Genomic DNA, 22,010 nt, shown 5'->3' on the forward strand with positions numbered 1-22,010 from the left:
TTTTTGTTTATTTCATAATAGGTAACTTATTTTTAAATCATATAACCATAAAAAGTTATTTTTCAAGTAAGGGCTAATTGATTTATTGCTTTGAAAAGCATAATAAAAATGATTCCATAGTTGAAAAAACCATTTGTACATCTACAACAGGTACATTTAACAAATGAAGTTTTAAATTCCAAATTGTTATAATTATATTTCAATAATATAAATTGTCCTATATATATCCAGTAGATTTATTAATTTAATAAATAAAATAAAGTTAATATTCATGCTTTGAAACCTTTGTTGTTACCAAATATAATAATATTATCACAATCCTCTTGAGAATTGTGTTTGAAAATATTGGAAGAAAGTTGGAGCATGCTTAATAAATTAATTGTTAGAAAAAATGTAAATGTTCCATATTTTTTGTAACTAATTAATCTGTTTAATTTTTTTTTATTTTCATCTATTTTAGAATACGCTTCGTAACCAAAACAACAAAACAAACTACAATCTTGTATCTGAAACATTGATGTTCTTAGATTGTATTTGTGGCTCGACTACAGGAGGTTTGGGGCTTCTTGGATTATACATTAATGAATATAATGTTTCATTGATCAATCAAACACTTGAGACACTTACTGAATATTGTCAAGGGCCATGTCATGACAATCAAAATTGCATTGCAACTCATGAGTCCAATGGTTTGGATATTATAACTGCTTTAATCTTGAATGATATTAATCCTCTCGGCAAAACAAGAATGGATTTAGTTCTAGAATTAAAAAATAATGCATCCAAACTATTACTTGCAATTATGGAAAGTCGTGGTGACAGTGAGAATGCTGAACGCATTCTATACAATATGAATCCTAAGCAATTGGTAAGTATCATGCATACTATTTTACATACCTTTTTGAGTTATTTTCTAATATGGATTATTACTTATTATGATATAATTACTCTTACTTTTCTAATACAAATTTATAATGTATGTTTAATTTTCAAATGAACATATCTAATTTCAGAATACCTCTTTCCCTTAATACTAGTGTTTTGGGATTTATTTTACTGAGTAATGACTAATACTGTATTTAAGATATAATTAAATAAAAAATTAATTATAAAAAAAATGAAATGATGGTTTTAATCAAAAATTACATTAAACTGTAATTGTCTGGTGTTATTTTTTTAGGTAATTTTATTTATTCAGTTGATGATGTTTTTTTAAAATTAATTCATGATAAATTGTTTTGTAGTTTATTTAAGAATAAATTGTGGTTTTAATTAATAATAAGCTTGAAAAAAATTATTTTATTCAATGATAATATTTATTAGTTGTGTTGTAGAGTTCTTAGGGTGAAAAATCTACACTCAAGTAGAATTTTGCCCTTTTTCAACTGTGTGCTGGTAATGTATACAAATCATTTTAATATAATGTTTATATATTAAAAAAAAAATACAAAAATAAAAATTACATATGCATATATAAAAAGAGCGCAATAAAAAACATAATCATAAAATCTTGGAAAAAGAAATTTATTTATATAAATGAACTGATAATCTTGTTTAAATACAAGAGAAAAGTTAAAGAAAGAGAAAAAAAAGAAATTTGTAATGAAATAATTAAAAATAAAATAATAATCTTTGAAGATTTAATGATTTTGGTGTTTAAAGATTAGAACAGAAAGGCACCAAGGCAAGATTGCCATTAAAAATTAGATTTTTATCTTGACTCATTAAATGGTAAGAGTCAAAGGTCAGCAAATATTTGGGGCCCCGGAAAGGAATCTGATGAAACAATTTATTAATCTCTTAGCTGATGATATCATCACATATTTAATTTAAAATTATTATTTACACATTGTGATATCCCAAAAATTAAATTTACTGCGGCAAAATGAGGTTCTATGGGTTAATAGAAAGTTTCTACCCTTTTCTTCTTTTATGGTATGTGATTTTATGACCTGGGACAAAGATTAATTAATGAAACCGATTAAAACTTTTTTTTTTTACTTTTAGGTTGATGTAGCTTGTAAAGCATTTCATCAAGAGAGTTTGGAGGATAATTTAGACTCAGAAGATTCCGGAACTGATGCTGATGAAGGTGTCTCTCCAAAAGAGGTAAAATACTATACGTTTGGAATTATTGTAATTTATGAAACCTTATTACCTATATATTACGTTAAAAAATGACTAATAAGGGGGAAGGGTAAAAAATGAAAAAGAGAAAGAGTTATTGTTTCTTAATAAAGTTAAAATATGGCTATAGGTAAGTGAAATACTGTTTTTATAAATTTCATAGTTAACAGGGTGAGGTTCAAGGTGAATGTGGATTAATTCTGAAATGGCCTTTTCTAATAGTTAGGAATAATGGTGTAGTATCAAAGTCAAAGGAATGATTAAGTTAAGGGTATGTTCTAAGAGTTTGGTGGCATATGGGTTGTGGGAAGTTACGTTGAGAAATATGGGTTTTGAAGTGGTCTTTGGTTTTATCTATGTAGGTAGAATCACAGTTTTGGAATAAAGCAAGGAATACAGTAAACAACATTGGAGTGGTATTTAAGAAGAATAGGATCTTTAGCATTGGTAAACAGGTGAAATTTACTATGGGACTTGCGCCCAAGGTGTTAAGAAGGAATGGATGATCATAAGGATATTATGTAGAATGGGGAGATATGGAAGGGATCTGTATAGGAAGGGAGTGGAAGGTGGTTCTTTAGAGTTGAGAGAAGGAGGGATAGGTGTAATATATGGTACTTTATAAAAGTGTTAAAGGGCATGTGTATGGTGTTAGGTGGTTAGTTGTTTAAAAGTAAGATTGTCTTAATACAGTGAATGTTAGTTTTGTGTTACTGGGGATCAGATAGGGAAAGGCTAGTAAGATTTTTAGCAGCATTAATGTTTTTATGGTGAGGATGCTGGGAGAAGTAGTTTAGTAATCTGCCTGAGTAAATAGATTTGTTGTATCAGTTAGCAGATAAGAAGCTGTCATTATTTTTTATGCTAAGGAGGTTAAAAAAAAGGGGAAGGAAGGGTTTGTTTCAGTCTGAAATGAAAGGGAGGATAGCATGAGTTAAAGAGAGAAATATTTTGTTTACACCAGGGCCTGCTCTGTGCCTTATTCCAGGTACTCTGAATGTATGCTGAAATTTTCTTAAATTAGTGTGGAACAAGGAGGGTTAAATTATGAGAGAATATGTTGCTTCTTAGTAAACACATATATATTTTGAGACCAAAATAAAATTCCTGAGGGAGGAAAATGGGTTAATGTGTTAATAGAATAATTAATTGTAATATAGGATAAGAAAGAACTTTGGGTCTCATGTGATATTATTGCTTATCTGTGACATCTGGGATTTTTGCTGCATGATCCTCGCAGATTCTTATGGGATACAAGGGGTTCTGGGAGAAGCTATGTAGTCATAACAAAAATATTAATTCCTGGTGTCCCTCCTTTGGAGTTCCCAATATGGCAGAGCATGTTGGTCTCCTGCACTGCGACAGATTGGCACAAATCTTAGTTGTACAGGAAGGTGGGGATATGTAGCATTAGGGGGGCCGATTTTTCCAGACTGGTAGAAAAGTAAACAAACCTTACTTTAAAGAGTATGTTGTACATTATAGATTTATTTATCCTGTAATACTAATTTAATCATTACATTTACTATTCATCATGTAACTTATTTTTAAAAAATTCACAACAGTTTGAGATAGTCAACAAACCTTTTTTTCATCACCATAATCAAATGCAATATATTTTTCAATTTTTGGAATAATTTTATGCTATGTAAAAAGTGGTCTGGCAGCCAGTTTCTCATAGCTTTCGACTGTCAGATCTAACGATTCGTGATTACAAAAGAAACTACTAAAATATGAGACAAAAATTAAGGCTTTCCAATTATTTTTTGCAATTTTTGGGGAATTGTCACCGACTTAAAAGCTTGTATCGCAGCCAGTTTCTCATAATTTTCGATTTCCAGTCCAAAAAATTAGTGTTAATGAAAATAAACTCCAACAGCTGAGTCAAAAACTTTAAATTTTCTGCTATGCAGTAACTGGTCTGACAGCCAGTTTCTGAAGACTTTTAACTGCCAGACCACTTACGAAGCTAATTGTGAGAACACACTAAAAAAAGAACCCATTAAATTTTTACTCTACGAGCAAACTGTACCTGTGGTCCTGTTACCATTTTTTTTTTACCTAGATCTGACAGCTCTATAACCACAAAATAAGCATTCCTACAGTTTTTTTAATGGCGTTTCTAAAGTGGGAACAATATGACCTGTTGTCCTATAAAAAGTTAAATGAATAATTATTTTTATAAAAGTTTCTTTGTTGATAATAGCACATTGTAAAAAAACAAACTTTTTTTTCAGGTTGGACATAATATTTACATACTTTGCCATCAATTAGCACAACATAATAAAGATTTGGCTGCTTTATTGAAACCATCAGATTTTAACTCAGATCCCAAAATTAATCAAGCATTAGAATATTATGCATCTCATACTGCACAAATTGAAGTAAGTTTATTTATTGTTGTAATAGGTTTAGATATCAATGATCACTGAAGATGTGAAATATGATAAAAATTTTAAGTGTTTATTGTTTTCTTGTTTTGTTGTGTTTATTGTTGTCTTTTGAACAAATGATATGTGTCATTGCTGGAACTATTATAACTGATGTTCCATGTGGACTGATGAGAAATGTTCCCTGTAGAATGTTTTACTATTTTCCACATATGTAGGAAAAATAATTAAAACATTTTAAAATTTCATTATAAATTTTGACAAACTCCGGATCAAATAATTATCAGAATTTGTTTTGTCACTCTTAACCATTATTATTTAATTGTTGCTAAATAGTTTTTTAATGTATTCTATTATTAATTAGGCATTTTAAGGTGCAAACCAAAATATATCTATATAAATTTTACCAAACACAAATAACAAAAATAGAAACTGGAAATTTGAATTAAAAAGATTATGGGAAAAGAGGTATTAAAGTTTTGAATATGATAGAGTTGAGATGGCAAATGATATGAAAATACAGAAGTTACTATTTACCAGTTGCTAGTTCTTCAAGATCTTTTAACTATTATAAGTTTTACTTAGTATGTAAACTGTGTTATTTTTCATTTTTAACATTTTTTTTTTAGATTGTTAGGCAGGATAGAACACTTGAGCAAATAGTTTTTCCCATCCCTGAAATATGCGAATACATTACCCATGAAACGAAAGTCAAAGTATTGCATACTGCAGAAAGAGATGACCAAGGATCAAAAGTATCTGATTTCTTTGAGAGAACTGATGATATGTTTAGTGAAATGAAGTGGCAAAAAAAATTACGAGGTAAAGTAGTTCCACTAAATTTGAGTTTACATTGTGTCCTTTTTTTATTTACAATTGTTATAATTTAGTTACGACTTAGTATTTCAATGTTATAGCTTTAATGGAGCCGTGCACTAAATTCATTTATTAAAATTTGTTAAGTTTTCTATTATTACAATCTTTGATATCAATTAGTTTTCTCAAAATTTATTCAAAAGTTCTTAATTTATTTCTTTACATAATAAGGTTAAATTCAATTAGCAATACACCTTACCATGGTTTTAACATAAACATATTTCTTTGAATACCTCATAAAACATAGTTAATGATAATGTGTTAGGTATGTTTTTTTTATGATAATTTTTTAGGGAACCATTTTAAGTTTCTACACTGGAAAAATGATAAGTAGATGTGGTATCACATTAGTATAAAAGTGAAAGTGACAGTAACAGTTGATTTTATTTCCATATGATTAAAAATTAGAATTGTTAAGTAACATTATTATATACTAGGAGAATAAGGAAGTGGAAGAAGGAGTTATGAGATGAGTGACTTGAATTGGAATCAGTTAGAAATGCAATCAGTTGGACCTGATAATTACTTTATTGGGAAAGCAATTTTATTTTTTTTAATTTTAATAGAAATATGAAGAGTCCAAAGATTTGCTCAAATTAAGTGGATGAGTGATTTGTCCACATATGCATAAAATAATAATAGTTATGGCAGATTTAGCTGAAGAACTAGATTTTCGAAAAAGTAGGAGATCAGTGATTAGGATTAATTTTCTAATGGTTTGAAAATATTTTATTATCATGAACTGACCATATTTTCTGAGGTTTAGTTGATAAGACAGGGTATTCAGCCACATTTAACTCCTTAAAGATCAGAAAGTCTACTTGAATTTTACATGTTTGGTAAAAAATTAGGAAAATGCTTGAAAAAAGAACAAAAATCAATAACAAATAATTTTAAAAACATGAGAAAAATAAATAATAAGAAATGAAAAATAATTATATAAAACAAATAGAAGTAAAACTAAATAAAAGTGTTAGAGAAGATCTTAATTATTTGTCTTCAATGTTGCCTGGTATTTCCATATGTCTAATGACCCCCAACTACATTATTGGCTAACACATCTTTATGGAACCCCTTGCAGACTTACTAGAAACTAGTTTGCCAAGACGTGTCAGATCAGACATGAAGTTCTCACAAACTGATGACTTTCAACATTTATAGATATAGCTAACTTCTCCAAGAAATCATAAGAAGGCTTGTAAAAGAGGTTTTAGTCCAAAGCAGCCATACCATTCTACAAAGCAAAGCTTCTCTACTTTCAGTTGTTAAGAAGCAAAATAACAGAACTTTTTAGTTTCTGATAGAAAATCTTGTCTAATTGAAAGCCAGATATTGTATATCCTAAGCTCTTCAATCTTGTACTATTTTACTGTTTGATTAATTGTTTCTTTACATTCGTTTTTGATTTTTTTAATTTTAGTTTATTGTTTTTAATGAAGAACCTTTGTAATCAACCAAAGGAATAATAAATTTAATCCTCCCCTCTCAAACTTCTTAGGTTTTTGATGTTTTAAGGTAATTAAAATCCAAAAATTGATCAACAGATTTTTTCTAAGCTTCTTAATTATACCTTTCCTACCATAGAGCAGTGTGAAGAGCTTGCATATAGAACTGGATCCATAAGCCATGATCCTGTACTAACTATCGGTGTCTTTTCCAGTCCATTTCTTTCTTTTTGAATGCTTTGCACCATCGTAAGTGTTTCTAGACTTTCTTCTATTCACTCTTGTTTCATGCGTTTTTTTTTTTGGCATTCTTTTTACATGACCAAACCCACCTTAACCTATTTTGTTCTGTTGTATGTTGAATTCGGGGTTTTACTCCCAGGTCACTTCTTATTGCAGTATTCTTCACTTTATCCCCTTTTGTTTTCTTTCTATCGTCATCAGCTAACTCATTTCCATTGCTTGGATTTGGCTTCTTTCTCTTGAGGTAATAGTCCTGAACTCACTGACATAAGTCAGTAAGGGAGTAAAAGTATTTTTATATTCTAATTTTTTATTACTTCTTTCTTTACCAGGAATTCAGCATTGAGTGAATGTCAGCATTTACTAACCAATTGTATTCTTTCTCTGATTTCTCCATCTGTCCAGCCGTTTTTGTTAAGGTGGGTCCCCCTTTAATTGAAATCCCTAACATGCTCCAGCTCCTTTCCCTTCAGTGATATTATTCGGTCTCCTTGTTCTTCCCCTCTTCCTATTCTCATTGTTTTGGTCTTTTTAGTGTTAATTTCCATGTTTATCAGCTGCAATGCTCGTAGGATTCTGAGCTTATACTAAAGATTTTCCATTATTCCCTATTACAACTATGTCATTAATTCTCTGTGACCCAGCCAATGCATCTTCATTTCCATTTGTATCCTCTTCAGGGCCATATTGAGTATCGTTATAAACAGTAATGGACTAAGACTGCAGCCCTGCCTTATTCCTTGGATATGTGGTTATTAGTTCTCACTACATTTCCCTAATTTTTATGTGAACCAAGTATAGCCTTCATTAGGCCTGTTTCAGTGTCATGCTCTTCCAGTGCTTTGAGTGCCCATCTTCCTCACCCTATCAAATTCTTACATCAGCTCCATGATACAAGAATAAACTTGTATATTCTTTTCAGAGAGCTATCTCATTACATATATTAGGTATTGTGTACTTCTTTGTGGTCTGAATCCATATTGTTCTTCTTTTAGTGCCCTCTCAGTAATTCGTCATTGGCACTTTTCTGGGATTTTAGAATATACCTTGCATGGTGTACTAAGTAACAAAATACCTTCATGGTTTTGATATTCCCCAGACTTTCCTTTTTTATGTATTAGGGATGGTTTATAACTAACATTTCTCAATTTTTGAGCTTACTAGATGTTTTCAGATTCGGTGCCAAAATCACAGTTTACCCCGGAATGATCGTTGAAACACGGCAAAATGTTGAATTTAAAATGGTGGCTGATTAGAAGTTTCATTCACAATATATCAACCACTTAAGAAGTTAAAGGAAATATACAGTGTTTTGGAATCATTATACTAAGGCAAAAAAAAAATCAAATAAAATAATTTTTCTTTTTCTCATTTATAGCTACTTTGAAATAATGAATTATTGTGTATTAATTTTCAGTACTTTTACATTTAATCGGCAATTTACAGTGAAGTATGTTTTCATTTTATTATTTTCTCTTGTTTATTTTTATTCTTCTATCAGGAACTTAGCCTCTAAATATATGTTCAGTTATGTGGAGTTATATTCCATAAATTGTAAGAAAATAATATATATATAGTTTTTTTATTATGTGAAATAAGTTTGTAAATAAAATTGTGGTGAAATGTATTCCTATGTGTGAATTTTATTTATTTGAATTTAAAATAATGTTTCTGTGCTTCATTTTCTTGCTTGATTTATTTTTTCTGGCTATGCGTGAGCCTTCAGTGTAAGAAGTTAGGTAATAATTTTTCGTTATAAAATACAAGTACAATCTTTGCAATTATTTAAATCAATTATCAAGTTAGAAGTATTTTATCAGAAGCAGACCTTAAACACCATTTTACGTTTCTGATTTTTTTTTTTTTAATTTAATACAATAAAGTGGCAAAAAACTCCTTGAATTTAACAGTTGACAGTCTTGAAATCCTTGAATTTTTTCATGCTACACTGCTGAAAAATGGCTATTATTAAAAAATTAAAAGAGATTTGATGAAAAGAAAGAGGAATGGATTTCAAAAAGAAGATGTTTATTTTTAATATACATTTTTAACAAAAATTGAAGAAGGTCAGAGGGCTCAAGACCAGGCTAGGTTATATTTTTTGATTGGTTTGGATAAATAGTTTTCTTGCAGAATCTATGTTTCTCATCAATCCTTTGAATTTCCTGTATCATACTGGATCCCCCATGTGTATGGATGTGTAGTGAACCATTATTATTCATTTTGGTTAATTATCATCTAGGATAGAGTATAGGTGAGTTACAGGGTAGAAAACTTTAGAATCTATGAATTTAAAAATGTATGAAGTTACAATGAGTAGATTTAAGGAATGGTTGAATTAATTCAAAAGTAGGTGGTTAATTGCTGATGTTAGGTTAGCTTTTTAAGAGTTAAGAAAATATTTCTTCCCATTTAAATCACTTATGTATTGGTAACTTTACGAAATGGTACATAAAATAGCTTTATATTTTACTTGTTTTAACAAACTTGAAGAACTGAGAAGAAGAGGATTCATTGGAAAGATACTTCAGTGAAAGGAAACTAAATCATATTGTTTATATTATTCTTTAAAGAACTTCAAATAATATTTAGTCCTTTGGTTACAGGTCAGCCAGCTCTCTTCTGGGTCAGTAGCTATATGTCTCTTTGGAGCAATGTTCTCTTCAACTGTGCTGTTCTTATCAATCTTATAGTGGCATTCTTTTATCCATTTTCAGATAGTGTTCCTAGTAAGAAAAATAAAAATTATACCTTAAATTAATTATGAATATAAAATAATTAAATATTTTAAAATTATTTTATTTTTTCAATTAATATCAATAATTTCTAGAACTTGGACCTCACTTATCTGGTTTAATTTGGGCTGTAATGCTTATATCAGCAGCTATAGTAATTACTCTTCCGAGAGAATCTGGTATTAGAACTCTTGTTGCATCAACTATTTTAAGAATGATATTTTCTGCTGGACCAGAACCTACTCTATGGCTATTGGGAACCCTCACGGTAACATATTTAAATTTTGAAAAAGATTATAGTTTAATTTGATAGGTCAAAGCACTAAAGGTGTAGACTATTCTAGATATTAAATTTTCATTTTTTTTTTCCCTGTTTCTTTATGTAATTTGTAATAGTATTTATGCTTTAAATATAAATTCTGCTGAAGTTTTGAAATTGTTTCTAGCTTATTTTTTAAAAACTGTTATTGACCCATGAATGATCCTTCCATAGGAATGGATTAAAAATATACACATATGCAGTAGAGTCTTGTTTAACTGAGTTAATCAGGGCTTCAACTACCTTGGATAAGCAAATTCTCAGATTACATAGATAAACAATAATAGATGATCAGAAAAATATAATGAAAAACTACAATCAACTTACAAAAGCTCCTGTATCACTATAGTTTCATATTAAATACAACAGGACCACATTATTTAAAAAATAAAAACACTGTATTTGCCTGTCAGGTTGACTTATATTCGAGGGCGATCTATATTTGTGCTAATACAGTCGTGCTATAAAATGTTTTAACATGTATGCATACTGTTGAAACACTCAGTAACTAAAAATTTTTTGTAAAAGTCTTCATCAGTGTTGGATTGCACTTTCTCACTTTTGGGTTACTACATAAGGATAGCGGCTTTTAACATGTCATCTTTTTCTACTTTGAGCAGTGCTTTTTTTCTTAATCACTCAATTCATCCATGTGACTGGTTATGGATGTGACTGGCAGTCCTATGTCAGGGATGTGTGAACTTCACCACCGCCCTGATTAATTTTTCAAGGGCTGTAGGCTTTTCTACTTTTTAGTTTTAGTTAGTTGTCAATGTTCTAATTATCTCTCTATAGAACTGTAACTCTACCCTTAAGGGATATGGTGGCTGTGCAGGTTGGGAGATCTAGGTCCCTGAGATTGCCTGGGTCGGAACATCGTGGGTTCGATTCCTACCTGGGGCAGTTAATATTAATTTTTCGGTGGTCCCAAAAATGAATCTTGATACTCCCACCTTAGTCAGTACGTGATGGCAACTCTGGTAGCTATTAGGGGTTGGTAAAAAGGACCAAAAGGCCTACTTGCCGGACTAGTTCTCCCTACCAAATACCAATATTAACATCAACTCTATCCTTATTTCTTCTGGAAAAAAAAAAGGCTGATTATTCCTGTTAAGCTGTAAGAGTCTTCCCTAGTAATGCTTTGAATTTCAGTCCTGTTTCATCATAATTATAAAATTTACTTTAGGCTAAATTTGGTTTTATGAATTATCCATCAAATTTTGTTATAAATGAATCAGCAGCATATTATAAAAATGCTAATATCTAGTCTAGATAAAAGTCTAACCAACCTTTGTTAGGAATATGTTGATTGAGTAAACTTAATCATCCACTCTTCAATCTGTCCTTTTACGCCTCCAATCTCCTACTGTCACTTCACTAACACCCTAATCGCTATCCATATTTACCAGGTTTCACTCCAATGTAAATCTTTAAAAGCACCAAGCTTCTCTTCTAGTGAATGCACCAAAACTTTTACATTCATTATAAAACCACACTGATAGACAAATCCTCGGTAAACGTTTTAAGCAACTATTGGTGTTTACAGAAGGGAGGTAGAATGGTTTTTAGGGATGAAATGTAATTGACAGTCAAGTACTGGTTTAAATTATGTCCTGACTTAAGTATCAAAAGTTACCTACAAAATTATGATTGTGATTTTCAGGTAGTTGTAAATTTTATTTTTTTCCTTAGTTTAGGTAATATGGAAGTTCAATTAATTGAATCTAGGTTGACCAATACTATAATATATGTCTGGAACAGTCTATACCTGAGGTAAATGCATTACTGTTAGTAAAATACCTATCCACCTTCTCAATCCTTGATTATTTTTTCAAATAATAAACTATTGATAAATTTTTTTTAATTGATGCCTATGCATGTTATCTTTGAGTAAATCTTTTTTTATTCAATCTTTAATTAAACAGTGAATAATTTTTTTTTTTTTAACTTTTTAAATTTATTTAATTCAAATATAAAAAATGATTGCAAAATTGTTGGACAGATAGCCAAAGCTTTCTCATAAAGTTAAATGTTTACCAATGTAAACAATGATAATGTTTATTGCTATTAAAAATATTTTTGTAATCATCTTATTTTATAGTGTTGTACATTGAGATCATTGTTTATTGTATCTATAGTGTTTTTTTTAAATAAGTTTTTGTTTTTAAAAAAGTATACTAATATAATTTGCATTCATAAAATTAAATAATAATTTATTTTCAGGTTTTGCTTAAAGGTATACATCTAATTAGTATAATGGGAAATCAAGGTACATTTTCAAAAAGTGTGAAACAGATTGTGGAGGATGCAGAAATTCTTTATCATTTATCTTATGTTTCATTCTGTATTTTGGGTCTTTGTATGCATCCTTTTTTTTATAGTGTCCTGGTAAGTTATTCATTGATCTGCCAAAAATTATTACTAAAATATATGTTATTGTATTATGTATTTCTATACTAAATTGGTAATGTATATATATTTTTATCTACACACAGACTGAATTGCAAAAGAAATAAAGTGCATTATTTATTTTTTAATTTTAATAGAATTGTTTTATGTTCAGTTTTAGATTGATGTAATTGATGATTTATTCCTGATTTTATTTTTTTTTTTTTTATGCTTCTTTTGTCTTTTGTAAACTGAATAATTATCTTGAGTTTTTTTTTACAGCTTTTTGATGTTGTTTATCGTGAAGAAACATTGTTAAATGTGATTAAGTCTGTTACTAGGAATGGTAGATCTATCATTTTAACAGCTGTTCTTGCATTAATTTTGGTCTACATGTTTTCTATTATTGGTTATATGTTTTTTAAAGATGATTTTCTTGTACGCATTGATAAAGATGTGGAAGGTATTGTGTATAAATCATGTACAGTCTTTTTTTTTTTTTTAATTATATTTGTAACTAAGATTCATATGTTAATAGATGAAATAAATCCTGGAAAGGTTGACACCACCTGTGCTGCAGATAGTGCTTGTAATAGTGAAAGTTTCATGATGAAAGTTGCTAATGAATGTGAGTATTTTCAGGTTGATTATTTCAGTAAATGAACTGTTCAAATAGAATAGAATTGAAAAAATATATATATATATTCTAGAGGACAATATATTCTGAAGGACAACCACCCCTGAAAATAACATAGTTCAAAAGAAAGTTAACATCTGGCTAACATCAAATATTGTAAAACATTTTATTGATTATGAATAAAGAAAAAAGTTGTATATACATGAACATTAGCTAGAAAAAAATAAATTATCTAATATATAAATAGATAATCTTACATAACAATGAAAAATAATTAATGAAATGTACTTATATGTCCATAAATATATTCACATAAAAGAAATCATTTATAAATTCGTATATTTGTTTGAAACTTTCATTCATCTATCGTTAAAATTTTACTTATTAAATATAAATTAGCTTCTTTTATTGTATATGAAAGTAAATTAAGTTTTTGGTAACAAAATAATTTAATAAGTTATTTTTCCTATTATTTATATAAAATACTTGGTATTAGATTATCATCAACTAGTTTGTATGCAGTATTATACTTTTCTTTGGTAGGTGCATTTTAATAGTCTTGTTGGTAAAATTATTTATTTTGTGTCAGTGAAACTTCTTCCTATCTACCTTGATCCATAAGATTGTCTATTCCATGCAAAGTTTGTTCATAGAAATATCAATGAAAAAATAGAAACTTTTAAAATATGAAACAGATCTTAGCCATAAAATGATGATTATCTCTGCTATAAAAATATATTTTTTTTAGATATTCAAAGGTTATGGTTTCTAACTTTTTTTTAATGCTTGCCTGCAGAAGTTCTAATATCTCTGTAATTATCAATATTTACTTTATTAGTGTTATCATATTTCAGAGTCTATAATTTCATGAAAGTGGCAGTAAGCTAGAATCAGAAAGTGTAATGGGCTGAAATTGAGAGAAGCTAATAATTAAATTGCCTGTGCCAAACGGTTCCCTTGTAAAATTAAGTCTATCTGCTATTCCATTTGCATGAGATTGGTATGGCACAGACTGCTACTTGCCCACTATTCATTAATGGCTGAATGAATGTCAGACATCTCTGTACATTTGTCAACTTGTCTCAGAAAAATTACCAGCACGACAAAAGCCTCTTTTTCTCTACCCTTTACTGGATTATAAGGCACTTTGAGGCTTATCATTAATATAAATAAAACTTATATAAGTTAGATGGATCAATTTATCAACAAACAATGAAAAAATAGTTTTTAACTGTAAAATTAATGCTGATATATTTTTACTAATTATTTTAAATCAAGTTATTAGTTTATACTCAAATTTGGATTGAATTGAGTTAACTTGATAGCTGTGTATTTAAAAACAGATAATACTTTTATGGTCCCTCTACTTGGGTGGTAATTGTAAAGATGGTTGTTGTGAATCATTTTCCCAACAAAGTTTGTGGGAGACCTAAGAATTATTTATTGGCCCGCTATTATATAGTTTTCAATTACATACGATTTATCTCTTAGGCAATGGACTTTCTAGGCTTCCAGTGTTTTTAAGCTGCAATAAAGTAGTAATAAACTGTCATGGAAAGGAGATTCTGACTGATTTTTGGTATTGTAAATACTTGATAAAATATTTTAGGTGGGAATTGATAAGATTATAATCTCAGACTGGATATCCATTATTTAAATATGTAATAACAGAAAAAGTATATTGTTATTACTGTAGTACTCTTATGGTATATTTTTTAGAAATATAATAAGTGAAAATGACATAAATTATATACAATCTACTGGGTTTTGAAACTACAATAGGTTATTTTTAACAATGAACTCATAACTGATCCTCATTGAAGAAAAGGTTGCTTCCACTGAAATGGATTTTATTTCATTCATTAAGACATTATTAACAGTGCTTCATATTCTGAATTTTAAATTACAATATACAAAGTTATTGACTGCTGCAATTAACTGTAGTGAAAGTATAAAAAAACAAACAAAAAAAAAAAACTAGTCCACAGCAGTGCAGTAAATTTGATGAATTTACTTTAAAGTAAAATTAGGGATAGTAATAAATATTATGGATTTATAAATATCATAAATAAAATAATTAAAATAAATTTTATAGTTTAGTTAGTTCATTTTTCTTCAAAATCTTCTCCATTGAAGAATAAAAAAAAAAAATATGATTAATAGTTTATGAAAAGCACCTTGGCTTTGAACACAGGTAACTTTTATAGAAAACTGCTTGAAAGCTGCTTGACTCTATGTTATGGTTTGCTGATCTGCTATGACCGATTGTGAGCATGCATATGTATCGTAAATGCAGTTGAGTTCTTTTTTTTTTTCAATCATTTGTAATGCACCATCATTTCATACCAAATATGTTTTTGTGTGATTTTTAAGGTCCTAAGAACTTGGATCTATTGTATTATATATCTCTATATAAATTTATAATTGAGATTTACAATTCAAATTTTTAAGTATTTTAGTAGTACAATGTACAGCAATCTACTGTAATACATCTTCGTTTTATACTAAAAATGTTTATATGTGAATTTCAAGGTCCTAAGAATTTTATTTATTGTAATCTCAAACATAAAATTTATACAGAGGCATAAAACACTGCAGAGGGGATAGTTGTAAGAATGTTAAATTTTAAATCTATGTCCCTGGAAAGATACAAGACATCAAAATATGGACATTTTTGAAAATTCATTTCATAAAAAGGTAACCAATGTAAGGGTTGATATTTTTTTAACATAGCAAATATAGGTGGCTACACATCTCCAAAATATTTAGCTCAAGATTCCTTTTTTGGGGTAATATGTCTTTAAAATTGAAAAATTTTCAATTTAGATATATTTTGAGTTGGATTTTGACTGCTTTAGATCAAAATGTCAATAAACATGCACTAAACATAATATTTACACTGTTATTTCTTAAATAAAATGGTTGTTGTTTTATAAACCTAGATAACACCCATTCTGAGTAATTTAGGTTAATGAAACCCCTCTAAAAACACTATAAACTGCATGTTTTGCAAAACATAAATGGCTGCCATTAGAGCTGGAAATAGAGAGGTAGAAAATTAAAATCATTCTAAAAATAAAAAATTAAAAAAAATTAATTATTTAATCATTAATTGGTCAAGCATTAAATTATTTTTTTTTATAGATCACATGAAATAGATGGATCTTTTAGCAGTTGTACTAGCATATTTTGATATGCTGATTTTAACACTGTATCATGATAAATTATTCAGCTTGTATTTTAACCTCAGTTCTCATCCTAATCAATAACTTCAATGAAACATTTGACCAAGATGGAGTTGGGAGGATTGTATTTTAGGTGACCTCGTAGATTAAGGTTTTGATGGGTTCCATTGGACTGAGGTTTGTAGGCAATGATTGTTGGTGGTTTCATCATTGAACCCCTAGGTTCACTAAGCCTTTTTATTCATTTTCAAGGAATTCAATTGTTAGTGTGGGCAATATGTTTAATTACTTTCACAGCAATGAGCTAAATTATTTTTCATTTATATCTGTATAAATATATTTTAAAGTATTATTATATATTATTGTGATTTTAGATAGCCCTGAGTTTTTAGAAACAGAAGCAAAAGAAAGAGCTTGTGATTCTTTAATTATGTGTATTGTGACAACATTAAATCAAGGACTAAGAAATGGTGGAGGAATTGGAGATATTCTTAGAGCCCCGAGCAGTCAGGTAAATTAATTTATTAAAAATAACACTTAATGTGTAATTAATACAAACTTGATTCACTGAAAATTTGGATGCATTTACTACTTTCTTTTAACTGAATATTTCTGATTCTAAAAAGTATTAGTCCTTCGGCTATATATATCAGGACATTATAAATACAAACTTATAGATTTTTTTAACCAATTATTTTCTAGAATTAATGTTTTAATCCAAGATATCAGTAAAATGATTGATAGAAATAGTTTATCTTAGTACTCATTAACAATATCAATATGATTGATAAGTCATTGTAAAAGTCTTTTTTTAGTTAGTGTATCTGATATATCAAATAAACCATTCTAATAAAAATAATAATTATTATTATTCTTTTAACACCCATATCCACAAAAAAACAAATGTTTATTTAAATACAGCTTTAACTTAATTTCTTAATATCTAATTACTAGCTAAAAATGATGATATTAAACAATTTTGGCCCTATACTTTCTTAATCAAACTACATCTAAGCTATTCTAATGTATAGTTACTACTAACTTATGGGCTAACCAAAATTTAAAGGAACAAAGTAGTTTATAATTGATGCAATTGATCAATGACGAGTATTTACTTTCACTCTGTTGGCCATGAGGCAGAAAGAAATATCTCTTTCAAATTCGTGCAGTTTTGTATCTAAACTCAGCACCAATGTCCATAAAATTAATTCATTGGAAAAACATATGACTTTTTCTCTCTCCCTCTCTGCCCACTACCTCCTACACACACGTTCCACTAATTCTTCTGCCTCATCCATAACAATAATATAAACAATTTTTTACATATAAAAAGAAGTTATTTATATTTTTTTAACATAAAGTTCTTTAAATTTTTATTTTTTTTTTTATATCTTTCTATGTATTTGTTAGTTCTTTTTTTGTAAACATGAATGTTTTGTCGAATCAATTATTTTTATATATATTTATTCAAGTAATTAACTTAAATTAAAAAAGCTTGGTTAATTTATGTATGTTTAAAATGGATTACTTTATAGCAATGTAATCATATATAGTTTTTTAAGTAATGAACTATATAATTTATTTATCCCCTTCTTACAGTTTTAGTAAGTATGAAATATGTTCCGATCCATTAAATTAAGTAATAATGTTATTTGTTTTTATGTTTTTTTTTTACTTTTTCTATAATACAAACATAATTAGCCTGAAATATAGAGTTGTATTTTATATGAAATATTTTAATTTATGTTTGTATATATATTTTTATTTTTACAGGAACCACTATTTGTAGCAAGAGTTGTATATGACCTTTTGTTCTTCTTCATTGTCATCATTATTGTTTTGAACCTTATTTTTGGTGTTATTATTGATACATTTGCTGATCTCAGGAGTGAAAAACAACAAAAAGAGTTGATTTTAAAGAATACTTGTTTCATTTGTGGTAAAGTTGCTTTCATAATATATTTAAACCTTACCCTGCTTCCTAAAATTAGTTGAGTCTACTGTTTATAAAGCAAACGGTTTGGCAATCGGGAAAAGTAATAAAAATAGTTTGTGATTAAGAGTGAAGTGTATTCCAAAAAAAAAAGTTTTACAAGAAATTGTAAATGGCATAATGTTTATTCAAAGTGTGATTTATGGGTTAATCATAAAGACTGTACCAATCGAACATTATTTAAAAGTGTAGGTCTCTAAGTTTGGTATAGTTTTAGAATGCTTTGGGACTGTTGGATACCCCCTAAAAACTTACTGAGTTATTTGGTAGTTATCTGAACTAAAACTTTTGTTACAAAATGTTTGGTATTAAGTATCTTTGAAATGGTAGTATTTAAATAAATTTTATTTTTACAAAACTTTTTAGTTGAGTATAAGTATAAGTTTTATATGACTCCTCAACAAAAATCCATATTACTTTTTAAAAACTCCAATTTTGAGTTATATATTTCAAAATGACATTTCTCTGTTGAGAAATTTCACATGGATAAACCTGTTTACTATTACATCTATACCTTAGTAATTTAGCTAATAATGAATAGAAAATATTCATTTTTTGGAGTTATTAAAGGTTTAAATTATGAAAAACATTATTTGTAAGCAATAATTTTTAAAATAATTCAACTTTCGAAAATATATGAGCCATTGAAAGTAGTGTAGTAATTCATTCTGCTTGCATCAAAATTAATGTTCATAATTATAATTATCTAATTCATTACTGTGTGCATTTACTTCAAATGCTTTTAAATAGTTGGATAGGCTAATTTACTGGGAAAAAGCTTTTATCTCTAACTAAAAACTTTATTGAAATTCTCCTAAGGCCTCTGATCCACTGGAATGGAAAACAAGCAATTAATTTTTTAAGTGAAATCGAGGGACATTAGGCGACCACATATTAAATGCCACTCTACAACTGACAACTGATCCTCAGCATTAGAATAGACTACAATGAGTGAAATATAGCAAATTGGGCTTTAGCAAGTGATCACTCAAAGTTGCCAAAAATTAATACCAGATAGAATTTTTGATTAAGGCTTGTTAAAGCCTTACAACTTAATTTTGCTAGATTTCACTCCTTGTAGCCTCTGTAGTGTTGAAAATTTGTTGCCAGTTGTAATGTGGTTGCCTAGTGTTTCTGTGTTAATATGTTTATGTTTATTGATTAATAAATAAAAATAAAATTCAACGTTAGGTATTTTGAAACCGGAATTAAAAAATTGTGAGATCTGCACACTGGTAAAAAACTGATAGTTCAGATGAAGAAGAGGTTTATAAGAAATTAATATATATATTACATTAAAATATTTTAATATATATTATATTAAAAGATTTAAAAACAATACTACTGCATATAACAGAATTGTACTTACCAGATTTGGACTCATCTTAAATTTTGATTCAGGTCAAATAGTCCAACAGCATTGTTAACAAAAGTTTATAATTTTTTGTGGCGAATTTGTTAGGTGTATGGGTGCTTTTTTTTATGACCTTCTTAGTTCCTAATTTCCTGTTGTCCTACTACTAACCTTTGTGTACAAATTTATGATTTATCTAAATGAAATCAGTAAATTATTTTTGATATTACTTTAGAAAACCTCATTCGTTTGAGTTTTCTTTCTTTATGTGCAGTAACAAGCCCGATACCCAGCCCTCATTTCTATTAATAGGTAATGTCATTTTAGATGTCATGCTGTTAATTTTCATAATTTGTTTTAGGTTTAAACAGATCCGCTTTTGATAATAAAACAGTGAGTTTTGAGGAACACATAAAATGTGAGCATAATATGTGGCATTATCTTTACTTCATCGTTTTGGTGAAAGTTAAAGATCCAACTGAATTCACTGGCCCTGAAAGTTATGTTTATGCAATGATAAAGGTGATTTGTGTTTTCTAAATATGTTTTTCATTTTTTAAAAATACGATATATTCTAATTATTTTTAAAGGTGATATTAATGAAACTCTTTATTTGCTGTTAATATCTTTTAATACTCCTTCAATTTTTTTAAATCTATCTATAATATTAACTATTATTATAATGTTAAATTGATATATATCAGCATATAAAAATTTGGTTTATTAAGTTTTTTTTTTTTTTAATTATTGAGATTGAATATATCAAGTATTTTCTTTGGTATCATTTTGAAAACTCTAGTGAAAACTTTGATGATGCTATCTTATTACTTACTTAAATCTTGCATAAATGTATTTTAATGTTTGTCAGAATATCACAAAAAAAAAAATAATACTAATTAATTGAATCTAATTGGGAAAAAAAATTAAAAAGTTTTTATATGAAAATTTTGTTATGGAATATTTATCCTACACCACTGCAACCCCTTGATGGGTTTAAATTTGTTGCTTTATAGCTATGTATTATTTCTTAGCTAGTGGTTGTACCAGGAGAGGATATGGATACCACCAGGTTTTCCTCAAACTATAATGGAGATCTGATTCTTAAAGATCTCTATTACAGGGTAGATATGCCTAAGGGAATTACTTGGCCACAGAGACTTAACTCACAACTGGTAAAACAGATATTAAATTTTCTACTATCAACAGACTTCAACCTGGATCCTGGAGTGAGAGTTTAGTGCCTTACTCAGTTGATCACCCTTGCTTCTTAAGTATTAAAATGAAATATTGAACCAGAGTATTATTCACAAAAATGGATTTGTCAAGTTTTTGAACATTAGTCTATTTATATTATGTGCTTTGAATAATTGAAAGATTCCTAACTTTATTAAAACAAAATAGCACCTTTATATGGAAATCAGATGAGAATATAAAATAAATAAATAAATTACTGAAGAAATATTTTATTATAATCATTTGAAAGATAAAGAGAATTCCACAGGGTTTTGATTTATAAAGTACAATTGTGCAAGTATAATATTGTATAAGTAAGCATTGTTACGTTTAATTGACTGTAGAATATTCAAAGCCTCAGATATATCATAAAAGGAATTTGTCCTTTAAACTGATCTCTCAAGGAAACATTAATTTATCTTATAATTTAGTAATGGGTCATTTCAATTACATGGCTTCCACTAATATTAATAATTTTAAACCTTTTTTTATTAAAAGCTGTTACCACTTGAGACTATTGTATTTAATAGATTTAAAAAAAAAATCAAAATTATTTACTATTTCTTAATACATTTCAAAATAGTATTTGATTTTGAGGAAACATTATTTTACAGTTGTTTCCTTGTAAAATCATGTATTTCATGTTTTTAAGTTAATCCAATTGTTTTTCCTTCAATAAATATTTTTTGGGTATGTCCTGAACTAAATAGAAATACATAATTATGCCTAGGATCGAAATTTGGATTGGTTCCCCCGGTTGAGAGCGATGTCCCTTGCAGCTGATGAAAGTGAAGGTGAACAAATTGAATTTCGTAGTTTACAGCTACAGCTTGAAACCACTCAGCAACTTGTTAAAACCTTATCACAGCAGTTATCTCAACTGAAAGATCAAGTATGGAATTTAATTTTCATTTTTGTTTACTATAATTTATTTATATGATATGATTATGATTTTATGTATTTGATATAATTTGGAACTTTTTTTTTGTTGAAAACATTGTATTCTATTGATTATTGACTAGATTTGAGATTATATAATGATTACTATTTGACGGGCAGCTAGTTCTGCTGTGCCTTGATTGGAT

General features: G+C 28.3%; 1 protein-coding gene across 1 annotated transcript in view; it reads left to right on the plus strand.

The window, feature by feature from the left end:
* The window catches only part of Itpr (Inositol 1,4,5,-trisphosphate receptor), a gene marked incomplete in the record, with an annotated part of 110,924 nt that overhangs the window by 87,319 nt on the left and 1,595 nt on the right, over positions 1-22,010 (plus strand). The window contains 13 exon segments of the mRNA XM_067047567.1: positions 461-868; positions 2,008-2,109; positions 4,365-4,511; positions 5,147-5,339; positions 9,688-9,810; positions 9,912-10,084; positions 12,359-12,523; positions 12,806-12,986; positions 13,062-13,151; positions 16,720-16,856; positions 18,119-18,284; positions 20,054-20,214; positions 21,656-21,817. Coding sequence (XP_066903668.1) covers positions 461-868; positions 2,008-2,109; positions 4,365-4,511; positions 5,147-5,339; positions 9,688-9,810; positions 9,912-10,084; positions 12,359-12,523; positions 12,806-12,986; positions 13,062-13,151; positions 16,720-16,856; positions 18,119-18,284; positions 20,054-20,214; positions 21,656-21,817 — 2,208 coding nt within the window.

This window comes from Halyomorpha halys, unplaced genomic scaffold, assembly GCF_000696795.3.
Source record: "Halyomorpha halys isolate HHAL.00 unplaced genomic scaffold, Hhal_1.1 Scaffold1384.1, whole genome shotgun sequence".
In the NCBI taxonomy this organism is placed as follows: Eukaryota; Metazoa; Arthropoda; class Insecta; order Hemiptera; family Pentatomidae; genus Halyomorpha; species Halyomorpha halys.